The sequence below is a fragment of the Saccoglossus kowalevskii genome, chromosome 5, assembly GCF_978046115.1.
Source record: "Saccoglossus kowalevskii chromosome 5, keSacKowa6.1, whole genome shotgun sequence".
In the NCBI taxonomy this organism is placed as follows: domain Eukaryota; kingdom Metazoa; phylum Hemichordata; class Enteropneusta; family Harrimaniidae; genus Saccoglossus; species Saccoglossus kowalevskii.
In genome coordinates this window covers 36,364,674-36,379,494 of record NC_140645.1, presented here as the reverse complement: position 1 = coordinate 36,379,494, position 14,821 = coordinate 36,364,674, and the positions used below count along the sequence as shown (strand labels likewise).

At 35.1% G+C, this 14,821-nt stretch overlaps 1 protein-coding gene across 1 annotated transcript in view; it reads left to right on the top strand.

Annotated features, from left to right (window-relative positions):
- The first annotated feature begins 390 nt into the window (after positions 1 to 390).
- LOC102800672 (uncharacterized) overlaps positions 391 to 14,821 on the top strand; it is a 28,539-nt gene continuing 14,108 nt past the window's right edge. The window contains exons 1-5 of the mRNA XM_085498978.1: positions 391 to 519; positions 10,482 to 10,604; positions 12,927 to 13,000; positions 13,550 to 13,589; positions 14,669 to 14,742. Of these exons, the coding sequence (XP_085355104.1) occupies positions 450 to 519; positions 10,482 to 10,604; positions 12,927 to 13,000; positions 13,550 to 13,589; positions 14,669 to 14,742 (381 nt within the window). The 5' untranslated portion in view covers positions 391 to 449. The remainder of the gene's footprint in view (positions 520 to 10,481; positions 10,605 to 12,926; positions 13,001 to 13,549; positions 13,590 to 14,668; positions 14,743 to 14,821) is intronic.

Below are 14,821 nucleotides of genomic sequence, written 5' to 3'. Positions count from 1 at the left end.
TTTCAAAAAAATGGAGATTGCAAAATTGGTCAACGAGTACAAACTGAGACGTTACTAAGCTTTAATTAGGTATTTTTAGGTGATTGGAAAGTATCGAAGGAGTCACCGGCGGTAATTAGTGCAAGTCTGGCCCAGGTAATACCTCATACTTGTGATTTCCTTTAGAAGAGCGCATTGTATTGTGGGAAATCAATGTTTAACAACACAAATATCGCACATGCACTGCGTGACGACTACCTCCCTTTACATCATATTTCCTGTAACGTTAATCAATAAAATTTATATTAAATCCCAGACAACCAACTGAGATTAAATACAGTAAACTGCAGGATGCACACAATTGTCAAATTATCTATCCCAGAGTCCTTCGCGCACATGCTGAAACTTCAAGAAGCGCCATCATGCGTGAAAAAAAGAAACGTTGGTGGCGCGTTTTATAACAAAACAAAATGGAGAACATTTGGGATGAAAAGTTATCGTCTTATGAAATCTTAGGTCTTTCGCCCAACGCATCGGAAGGTTGGTTCACAATTTATTAATCATATTATTAGGTTCCGATTCTATGTATGTTGTGGTCGTGATATTTGTGTGTTGACTTACGAAAGCACAAAGCCAACACGACAGCGTGGCCTTTTTCCCGTGTAGAGGGTCGCCGTCTCCTGCGACGTGATACAGTACAATATGTTCGGGGCTGTGATATGGCGCTACTACGTCATTGCCAATAACTGTAGTGTTTCTGTATGTTATAGACTCCTGGTATTTGGAAAATCTCGTTTTAAACCAAATGAGAACGACATTCTTATAGATGGGGTTACACACAACATCCTAAATAGTTTGTGAGAGTGGCTAAATACACGCATGTAAAGAAAATGGAAAGAGAGGTGAATTCGGCTCAGATGAGGGAGTTATATTTTGGGTCAATACGGATTACTACGCTGTGTTACAAGTAATGGGGTGTGTTTATTATGTTCATTTCAATGTACACCCTATTACTAAGCTGATGAATGATACAAAAAAATGTTCTTGAAATTAAAAACTATGTGTCCCACTACCGTCACATCAAAATGAGCCTCTACTAAGGGGAAATTGTTGTCAAAAGTATCCTGATTTCATAGGATATGACGTCAATTTTGAAAGTTCTTTTTAGTAAATACACACTGAGTTAGTGAGCTTACTTTCCAGGAATGGTTATAACGATAGCCATGGTTTCACAGCGTTTTGTGTCCGGGAAGGTATTTTGCTTCAATTGTCAATTATATACACACCATCGGTATACAGTTGAACCCTAACCACGGCTAGTTATAACGACAAATCAGTCAACATGAACAGGGATTATTTACTGAGTACCTCAAGGTTTGCATTGTTATAACCATAACGCATATGTTTTTTAAATCAAGTTATTAAGCATTTTTTTGACATTGCAACCTTCCAAAACATACATACACAAAATGTTCGATTACATAGTGGTTGTTCCCGCTGTTGTGCCTACTCCCTGACTTTGAATCACTTAGTTGCAATATCTCGCAAGATTTCAAGTGACCGTGATTGGAATATTGTTCAGAGGTCAGTTGCATTGCATGACCATCATGTATTATATCATATCTAGTTGGATTTTTAACATCAATAAAGTTCCTGCTTCTTTATATGGGGAGGACTGACCCAGTTCTAAACAGCCTCAAAAGTTGTTGACCAATCATATCAATCATATTGATCCACCTATTTTGTAATTCCTTGTTGGGGCGCATTTTGATATTGTACAATGATGTTAGAAACACATCATCAATAGTAGTGTACATAATGCATAAACTGTATTCACTATACAGATACACTTGTCCGTTATGTCTTCACAACAATAAATTCTTTATGTATTACTGTTTTTAATTGTACTTGGATGCTAAACATAACTGCTAAACATGAATGCTGTAGTTTGCTCTAATACTGTAGCAATATGAGTAGAAGAGACGTACTGTGTCAATTCTGAAAAGTTGTACAAACTGTGTTCCACTAAGCAACCTTTGCACTGAGAAATACTGTGATTTTATTAAAAAACACTTTGAATCAGGTGTATTTAAATATAAAATACTTGAAATTAAAATTAATGTTTTTCAGCTTGTTTAGTTTCACTGAGAAACTCCTGACAGATAATTTGTATAAGGCTTAGAGGGAAAAAGAAACAAATTTGTTGTACAGCGTAGCCACTAGACAGGATATGAACTCTGTAAATACAACACTGGGCAGGATATGAACTCTGTATATACAACACTAGGCAGGATATGAACTGTATACACAACACTGGACAGGATATGAACTCTATATACAACACTGGGCAGGATATGAACTCTGTATATACAACACTGGGCAGGATATGAACTCTATATACAACACTGAACAGGATATGAACTCTGTATATACAACACTGGACAGGATATGAACTGTATATACAACACTGGACAGGATATGAACTCTATATACAACACTGAACAGGATATGAACTCTGTATATACAACACTGGACAGGATATGAACTCTGTATATACAACACTGGGCAGGATATGAACTCTATATACAACACTGGGCAGGATATGAACTGTATATACAACACTGGACAGGATATGAACTCTATATACAACACTGGACAGGATATGAACTCTGTATATGCAACACTGGGCAGGATATGAACTCTATATACAACACTGGGCAGGATATGAACTGTATATACAACACTGGACAGGATATGAACTCTATATACAACACTGAACAGAATATGAACTCTATATACAACACTGGACATGATATGAACTCTATATACAACACTGGACAGGATATGAACTCTATATACAACACTGGACAGGATATGAACTCTATATATACAACACTGAACAGGATATGAACTCTATATACAACACTGGACAGGATATGAACTCTATATATACAACACTGAACGGGATATGAACTCTATATACAACACTGGACAGGATATGAACTCTGTATATGCAACACTGGGCAGGATATGAACTGTATATACAACACTGGGCAGGATATGAACTCTGTATATACAACACTGGGCAGGATATGAACTGTATATACAACACTGGGCAGGATATGAACTCTATATACAACACTGAACAGGATATGAACTCTGTATATACAACACTGGACAGGATATGAACTCTGTATATACAACACTGGGCAGGATATGAACTGTATATACAACACTGGACAGGATATGAACTCTATATACAACACTGGACAGGATATGAACTCTGTATATACAACACTGGGCAGGATATGAACTCTGTATATACAACACTGGGCAGGATATGAACTCTATATACAACACTGGGCAGGATATGAACTCTATATACAACACTGGACAGGATATGAACTGTATATACAACACTGGGCAGGATATGAACTCTGTATATACAACACTGGACAGGATATGAACTCTATATACACAACACTGGATAGAATATGAACTCTATATACAACACTGGACAGGATATGAACTCTGTATATACAACACTGGGCAGGATATGAACTGTATATGCAACACTGGACAGGATATTAACTCTATATACAACACTGGACAGACTATGAACTCTATATACAACACTGGACAGGATATGAACTGTATATGCAACACTGGACAGGATATGAACTGTATATACAACACTGGACAGCATATGAACTCTATATACAACACTGGACAGGATATGAACTGTATATACAACACTGGGCAGGATATGAACTCTGTATATACAACACTGGACAGGATATGAACTCTATATACACAACACTGGACAGGATATGAACTCTATATACAACACTGGACAGGATATGAACTCTGTATACACAACACTGGACAGGATATGAACTCTATATACAACACTGGGCAGGATATGAACTCTATATACAACACTGGGCAGGATATGAACTCTATATACAACACTGGGCAGGATATGAACTCTATATACAACACTGGACAGGATATGAACTCTATATACAACACTGGGCAGGATATGAACTCTATATACAACACTGGGCAGGATATGAACTCTATATACAACACTGGACAGCATATGAACTCTATATACAACACTGGACAGGATATGAACTGTATATACAACACTGGGCAGGATATGAACTCTATACAACACTGGACAGGATATGAACTCTGTATATACAACACTGGGCAGGATATGAACTCTGTATATACAACACTGGACAGGATATGAACTCTATATACACAACACTGGACAGGATATGAACTCTATATACAACACTGGACAGGATATGAACTCTGTATACACAACACTGGACAGGATATGAACTCTATATACAACACTGGGCAGGATATGAACTCTATATACAACACTGGGCAGGATATGAACTCTATATACAACACTGGGCAGGATATGAACTCTATATACAACACTGGACAGGATATGAACTGTATATGCAACACTGGGCAGGATATGAACTCTATATACAACACTGGGCAGGATATGAACTCTATATACAACACTGGGCAGGATATGAACTCTATATACAACACTGGGCAGGATATGAACTCTGTATATACAACACTGGACAGAATATGAACTCTATATACAACACTGGACAGGATATGAACTCTGTATATACAACACTGGACAGGATATGAACTCTGTATACACAACACTGGACAGGATATGAACTCTGTATATACAACACTGGACAGGATATGAACTGTATATGCAACACTGGACAGGATATTAACTCTATATACAACACTGGACAGACTATGAACTCTATATACAACACTGGACAGGATATGAACTGTATATGCAACACTGGACAGGATATGAACTGTATATACAACACTGGACAGCATATGAACTCTATATACAACACTGGACAGGATATGAACTGTATATACAACACTGGACAGGATATGAACTCTATATGCAACACTGGACAGGATATGAACTGTATATACAACACTGGATAGAATATGAACTCTATATACAACACTGGACAGAATATGAACTGTATATACAGCACTGGAAGGATATGAACTGTATATACAACACTGGACAGAATATGAACTCTATATACAACACTGGACAGGATATGAACTGTATATACAACACTGGACAGGATATGAACTCTATATACAACACTGGATAGAATATGAACTCTATATACAACACTGGACAGCATATGAACTCTATATACAACACTGGGCAGGATATGAACTCTATATACAACACTGGACAGGATATGAACTCTATATACAACACTGGGCAGGATATGAACTCTATATACAACACTGGGCAGGATATGAACTCTATATACAACACTGGACAGGACATGAACTCTATATACAACACTGGACAGGATATGAACTCTATATATACAACACTGAACAGGATATGAACTCTATATACAACACTGGACAGGATATGAACTCTATATACAACACTGGACAGGATGTGAACTCTATATACAACACTGGACAGGATATGAACTCTATATACAACACTGGACAGGATGTGAACTCTATATATACAACACTGAACAGGATATGAACTCTATATACAACACTGGACAGGATATGAACTCTATATACAACACTGGACAGGATATGAACTCTATATATACAACACTGAACGGGATATGAACTCTATATACAACACTGAACAAGATATGAACTCTATATACAACACTGGACAGGATATGAACTCTATATACAACACTGGACAGGATATGAACTCTATATACAACACTGAACAAGATATGAACTCTATATACAACACTGGACAGGATATGAACTCTATATACAACACTGGACAGGATATGAACTCTATATATACAACACTGAACGGGATATGAACTCTATATACAACACTGAACAAGATATGAACTCTATATACAACACTGGGCAGGATATGAACTCTATATACAACACTGGACAGGATATGAACTCTATATACAACACTGAACAGGATATGAACTCTATATACAACACTGGACAGGATATGAACTCTATATACAACACTGGACATGATATGAACTCTATATACAACACTGGACAGGATATGAACTCTATATACAACACTGGACAGGATATGAACTCTATATATACAACACTGAACAGGATATGAACTCTATATACAACACTGGACAGGATATGAACTCTATATATACAACACTGAACGGGATATGAACTCTATATACAACACTGAACAAGATATGAACTCTATATACAACACTGGACAGGATATGAACTCTATATACAACACTGGACAGGATATGAACTCTATATATACAACACTGGGCAGGATATGAACTGTATATGCAACACTGAACAGGATATGAACACTGTATATACAACACTGGGCAGGATATGAACTGTATATATACAACACTGGGCAGGATATGAACTGTATATGCAACACTGAACAGGATATGAACACTGTATATACAACACTGGGCAGGATATGAACTGTATATATACAACACTGGGCAGGATATGAACTCTATATATACAACACTGGACAGGATATGAACTCTATATATACAACACTGGGCAGGATATGAACTGTATATGCAACACTGAACAGGATATGAACACTGTATATACAACACTGGGCAGGATATGAACTGTATATACAACACTGGGCAGGATATGAACTCTGTATATACAACACTGAACAGGATATGAACTCTATATACAACACTGAACAAGATATGAACTCTATATACAACACTGGGCAGGATATGAACTCTGTATATACAACACTGAACAGGATATGAACTCTGTATATACAACACTGGACAGAATATGAACTCTATATACAACACTGGGCAGGATATGAACTGTATACACAACACTGAACAGGATATGAACTCTATATACAACACTGGGCAGGATATGAACTGTATATGCAACACTGAACAGGATATGAACTCTATATACAACACTGGACAGAATATGAACTCTATATACAACACTGGGCAGGATATGAACTCTATATACAACACTGGACAGGATATGAACTGTATACACAACACTGAACAGGATATGAACTGTATATACAACACTGGGCAGGATATGAACTCTATATACAACACTGAACAGAATATGAACTCTATATACAACACTGGGCAGGATATGAACTCTATATACAACACTGAACAGAATATGAACTCTGTATATACAACACTGGGCAGGATATGAACTCTGTATATACAACACTGGGCAGGATATGAACTGTATATACAACACTGGGCAGGATATGAACTCTATATACAACACTGGGCAGGATATGAACTCTGTATACAACACTGAACAGGATATGAACTCTGTATATACAACACTGGGCAGGATATGAACTCTGTATATACAACACTGGGCAGGATATGAACTGTATATACAACACTGGGCAGGATATGAACTCTATATACAACACTGAACAGAATATGAACTCTGTATATACAACACTGAACAGAATATGAACTCTGTATATACAACACTGGGCAGGATATGAACTCTGTATACAACACTGGGCAGGATATGAACTGTATATACAACACTGGGCAGGATATGAACTGTATATACAACACTGGACAGAATATGAACTGTATATACAACACTGGGCAGGATATGAACTGTATATACAACACTGGACAGAATATGAACTCTGTATACAACACTGGACAGGATATGAACTCTATATACAACACTGGGCAGGATATGAACTGTATATACAACACTGGACAGGATATGAACTGTATATACAACACTGGGCAGAATATGAACTCTGTATATACAACACTGGGCAGGATATGAACTGTATATACAACACTGGGCAGGATATGAACTCTATATACAACACTGGACAGGATATGAACTCTATATACAACACTGGGCAGGATATGAACTCTATATACAACACTGGGCAGGATATGAACTCTATATACAACACTGGGCAGGATATGAACTCTGTATATACAACACTGGACAGGATATGAACTCTATATACAACACTGAACAGAATATGAACTCTATATACAACACTGGGCAGGATATGAACTCTATATACAACACTGAACAGAATATGAACTCTGTATATACAACACTGGGCAGGATATGAACTCTGTATATACAACACTGGGCAGGATATGAACTCTATATACAACACTGAACAGAATATGAACTCTGTATATACAACACTGAACAGAATATGAACTCTGTATATACAACACTGGGCAGGATATGAACTGTATATGCAACACTGGGCAGGATATGAACTGTATATACAACACTGGACAGAATATGAACTGTATATACAACACTGGGCAGGATATGAACTGTATATACAACACTGGACAGAATATGAACTCTGTATACAACACTGGACAGGATATGAACTCTATATACAACACTGGGCAGGATATGAACTGTATATACAACACTGGACAGGATATGAACTGTATATACAACACTGGGCAGGATATGAACTCTATATACAACACTGGACAGGATATGAACTGTGTATATACAACACTGGGCAGGATATGAACTCTATATACAACACTGGACAGGATATGAACTCTATATACAACACTGGGCAGGATATGAACTCTGTATATACAACACTGGGCAGGATATGAACTGTATATACAACACTGGGCAGGATATGAACTCTATATACAACACTGGACAGGATATGAACTCTATATACAACACTGGGCAGGATATGAACTGTATATACAACACTGGACAGGATATGAACTCTATATATACAACACTGGGCAGGATATGAACTCTATATACAACACTGGACAGGATATGAACTCTGTATATACAACACTGGGCAGGATATGAACTCTGTATATACAACACTGGACAGGATATGAACTGTATATACAACACTGGGCAGGATATGAACTCTATATACAACACTGGACAGGATATGAACTCTGTATATACAACACTGGGCAGGATATGAACTCTGTATATACAACACTGGACAGGATATGAACTCTATATACAACACTGGACAGGATATGAACTGTATATACAACACTGGGCAGGATATGAACTCTATATACAACACTGGACAGGATATGAACTCTATATACAACACTGAACAAGATATGAACTCTATATACAACACTGGACAGAATATGAACTCTATATACAACACTGGGCAGGATATGAACTGTATATACAACACTGGACAGAATATGAACTGTATATACAACACTGGGCAGGATATGAACTGTATATACAACACTGGACAGAATATGAACTGTATATACAACACTGGGCAGGATATGAACTGTATATACAACACTGGACAGAATATGAACTCTATATACAACACTGGGCAGGATATGAACTGTATATACAACACTGGACAGGATATGAACTCTGTATATACAACACTGGGCAGGATATGAACTCTGTATATACAACACTGGACAGAATATGAACTCTATATACAACACTGGGCAGGATATGAACTCTATATACAACACTGGGCAGGATATGAACTGTATATACAACACTGGGCAGGATATGAACTCTATATACAACACTGAACAGAATATGAACTCTGTATATACAACACTGGGCAGGATATGAACTCTATATACAACACTGAACAGGATATGAACTCTGTATATACAACACTGGACAGGATATGAACTCTATATACAACACTGGACAGGATATGAACTGTATACACAACACTGGACAGGATATGAACTCTGTAAATACAACACTGGGCAGGATATGAACTCTATATACAACACTGGGCAGGATATGAACTGTATATACAACACTGGGCAGGATATGAACTCTACAACACGGGACAGAATATGAACTCCATAAATATTTTGTCATTTTATATATGATAGGTACCTTGAAGGCATCTATCTCAGATTTGTTCATTCCTAGTGAAATGTTATTTTGTCCTAATATTTTTGGCATATATGTGATTTAAAAAAATGCAATCAACCTATTTGGTTGCAGCAACTGGAAGTCCTCATTGATGACATTAAATAAAATACACACATGATAGACTGCATTATAGTAAAAAGATTGTGCATATATGACGAGGAAGTCTTACTAGAAAGAACTATGATATATAATTATAAGTGATTTGTGTAGTAGTAATATTTACCGAATAAATAAAGTTTTTTAGCTCTGCTGTCATCAGTGGAGCTGTTCATATTACATTTTCAAATTCTTGAAAACTACAAGCCCTCACCAGATTTGTTCATTTCGTGGCGATATCTTTAATTCTTAGCTGTGCTGTCATCAAAGATGACAGATCCTATACATTTAGCTGTTCGTATAGATGATTGTCAGCGGCTATTATGACTCTTTGGTTGCTGGCAAAATTATTAATTTACTGGATATGCAAAATCATCCTTTCTGGCGTTCATTTCTATTTTGTTTATAGCATTTTATATTATCTTTTATAGATGAAGTAAGAAAAGCCTATAAATTAAAAGCATTAGAAGTACATCCTGATAAAAATCTAGGAGACGATGAAGCAACAAAACGATTCCAGGAACTTAGTTTTGCTTACAACACAATTATTGATGGTAAGTAGATTTCAGGAACTTAGTTTTGCTTACAATACAATTATTGATAGTAAGTAGATTTCAGGAACCGAGTCTTGCTTACAATACAATTAGTAATGGTAAGTAGATTTCAGGAACTTAGTTTTGCTTACAATACAATTATTGATAGTAAGTAGATTTCAGGAACTTAGTCTTGCTTACAATACAATTATTGATGGTAAGTAGATTTCAGGAACTTAGTCTTGCTTACAATACAATTATTGATGGTAAGTAGATTTCAGGAACTTAGTCTTGCTTACAATACAATTATTGATAGTAAGTAGATTTCGGGAACTTAGTAGTGCTTACAATACAATTATTGCTGGTAAGTAGATTTCAGAAACTTAGTCTTGCTTACAATACAATTACTGAAGATAAGTAGATTTCAGGAACTTAGTCTTGCTTACAATACAATTATTGATGGTAAGTAGATTTCAGGAACTTAGTCTTGCTTACAATACAATTATTGATGGTAAGTAGATTTCAGGAACTTAGTTTTGCTTACAATACAATTGTTGATAGTAAGTAGATTTCAGGAACTTAGTCTTGCTTACAATACAATTATTGATGGTAAGTAGATTTCAGGAACTTAGTCTTGCTTACAATACAATTATTGATAGTAAGTAGATTTCAGGAACTTAGTCGTGCTTACAATACAATTACTGAAGATAAGTAGATTTCAGGAACTTAATCTTGCTTACAATACAATTCTTGATGGTAAGTAGATTTCAGGAACTTAGTTTTGCTTACAATACAATTATTGATGGTAAGTAGATTTCAGGAACTTAGTCTTGCTTACAATACAATTATTGATAGTAAGTAGATTTCAGGAACTTAGTCTTGCTTACAATACAATTATTGATGGTAAATAGATTTCAGGAACTTAGTCTTGCTTACAATACGATTATTGATGGTAAGTAGATTTTAGGAACTTAGTTTGCTTACAATACAATTATTGATAGTAAGTAGATTTCAGGAACCGAGTCTTGCTTACAATACAATTAGTAATGGTAAGTAGATTTCAGGAACTTAGTCTTGCTTACAATACAATTATTGATGGTAAGTAGATTCCAGGAACTTAGTTTGCTTACAATACAATTATTGATGGTAAGTAGATTCCAGGAACTTAGTTTGCTTACAATACAATTATTGATGGTAAGTAGATTTCAGGAACTTAGTCGTGCTTACAATACAATTATTGATGGTAAGTAGATTCCAGAAACTTAGTCTTGCTTACAATACAATTATTGATGGTAAGTAGATTCCAGAAACTTAGTTTTGCTTACAATACAATTATTGATGGTAAGTAGATTCCAGAAACTTAGTCTTGCTTACAATACAATTATTGATGGTAAGTAGATTTCAGGAACTTAGTCTTGCTTACAATTCAATTATTGATGGTAAGTAGATTTCAGGAACTTAGTCTTGCTTACAATACAATTATTAATGGTAAGTAGATTCCAGAAACTTAGTCTTGCTTACAATACAATTATTGATGGTAAGTAGATTCCAGAAACTTAGTCTTGCTTACAATACAATTATTGATGGTAAGTAGATTCCAGGAACTTAGTCTTGCTTACAATACAATTATTGATAGTAAGTAGATTTCAGGAACTTAGTCTTGCTTACAATACAATTATTGATGGTAAGGAGATTCCAGAAACTTAATCTTGCTTACATTACAATTATTGATGGTAAGGAGATTTCAGGAACTTAGTCTTGCTTACAATACAATTATTGATGGTAAGTAGATTCCAGGAACTTAGTTTGCTTACAATACAATTATTGATGGTAGATTCCAGGAACTTAGTCTTGCTTACAATTCAATTATTGATGGTAAGTAGATTCCAGAAACTTAGTCTTGCTTACAATACAATTATTGATGGTAAGTAGATTCCAGAAACTTAGTCTTGCTTACAATACAATTATTGATGGTAAGTAGATTCCAGAAGCTTAGTCTTGCTTACAATACAATTATTGATGGTAAGTAGATTCCAGAAACTTAGTCTTGCTTACAATACAATTCTTGATGGTAAGTAGATTCCAGGAACTTAGTCTTGCTTACAATACAGTAATTGATTAAAGGGCAGATGAAATGCAGTGGCTGAAAATTGAATATTTTTCAATAAATATTTTTACAGATTTTAGACAGTCATATGAGGACTGTCAGAACCCTTTAGGTGTATACATGTATATATTTATCACCTTCATACTGTATATGCTTTCCAGGTTTATAGTTAGATGATGCTGTTTACAGTAGTTGTGATTACAAAGGTATAATTTCATTCTCATTTTATTATACAGATGTTGAAGACAATATAGATGAATATTTTGACAATGACATTAATGATTTGACAGACGATGAATTCTGTGAAATCGTAAGTACAATCAAAGAACCATTCCTGATCCATAGAATATAGTTTTTATGATCGCTGATGCAATTAATTATGCTACCTAATACTGTAGAATAATTAATTTTCGCTTAGAATTGATTTTCGGTATTTTCGCTGAAGGAATGATTCAGTAAAAATAAATCCAGCAAATATACCTTTTTTCCTATATATTACATTTAACTCATCAAAAATTGGTGAAAATAAATTCCAAACAAAACGCCCAAAAAATATATTTTAAAGTATTTTACAGTATAGTATTTAAACTACATGTCAAGTAGATAAACATTTCATCTAATTGGTCCTGTATATATTCATCACACGATTACTAAACATCACAAGTTTTTAGTACAAGTTGAACCCCGAAACGAGAATTTATGTGTTTATCTGCTGTCATTGCTCAAACATACCTTGACTGATTTTGTTAGTATAAAGACAAGTCATAATTGTATACACTTTGAATTATTTCTCATTTCTTTGACATTTTAATGAGTGGTGGACATTTTGCCAATATTATTGATTTTTTTAATATTGTAGCTGTTTTATTTCGTGCTTCATGAAGAACTTTTGAGAAATGGTAAGTATAATTATTTAGAGTTCCAACTAGCAATATTTCAATTAAACCTGGTTCATAGTTGCCAGGGACAATGCTCAGAGCTATTTAGTTTTTGGTTTTAAACTGTGCTGAACAATTGTCTAATTAGTCCTCGTTTGTATTTACACATACATCACACATCATATTGTACATAAATAAAGTGGCCGAAAAGTAGCCATTTTAGTATTAAGAATACATCAAAGCTTTCCTGCCATTCTGAAACTAGATCTTTGTCGTGTATGGATATATTTCATTCAAACTTGGTGTGTCTGTTATGGGTCCTTGAGGCACATAATTTTTCCCCCAGATTCGAAACAAAATACCTAACTAATGATGGCCATTTTGTGTTCAACGAATGCTGTTTTTGGAGGCTAACATGGCTGGGCTGATCATGTTCAAACTTCCCAATTACATCATGTAAAATATTTGCACATGCATCTGTTTCAGAATTCGAGACGACTGCTAGTCATTTCTGTGATAGAAATTATGAATGTAATCAGCAGAATAATGGAAAGAATAACACAAATAAACTGGCTCCATTTGTATCATGTCTGTCACATAAGTGTAAATAACTATTTGGCACAAACAGAAAGTGGACTTGTTATTGTCTTGTTTGTATTTACAAATTCGCCTTTATTTATTTGTTCCATAGATATCTCAAAAACAAAAACACTCGTCAGATTTCAATGAAACTTGTTACTCAGATGAATGGGCAGGGCAATACATTAAAAGAGATTGTGAATTGAGTATGAAGTTCATAAAAGTAGACAGTAGCCATTATTATTAAAGGATCATGTCACCTCAATAATTGTAAACATGATTCTGAGCACACAGCATTTAATGGTATGAGAGACACATTCACCATATGAACAAGTGATAATAAGATTCCAAGGTTGTCCCAAATGCACACAAGGGCCTTTTTGTTTTAATTTTTTTTTTACATGAATTCTGGGTATTTTTATATGTTATTGTCAAAAAGAAAGAAGTTTTTAGATCTTGTTTTTGACCTGAATATATTGACCATTGTTTTTGATATAACCGTGGGATATTTCACTTTATAGGTGATGACACATTCATTAATCCAGGTTTTAATATTGATCTAGAGAAAGAAGAATTCTACAGACAACTTTTACAGGTATGTTTGTAATTCTATGACACTAAGTGTTTAGGGTAAGTGATACTGAAAGTGCTGAGGGTAAGTCATGTGACACTTT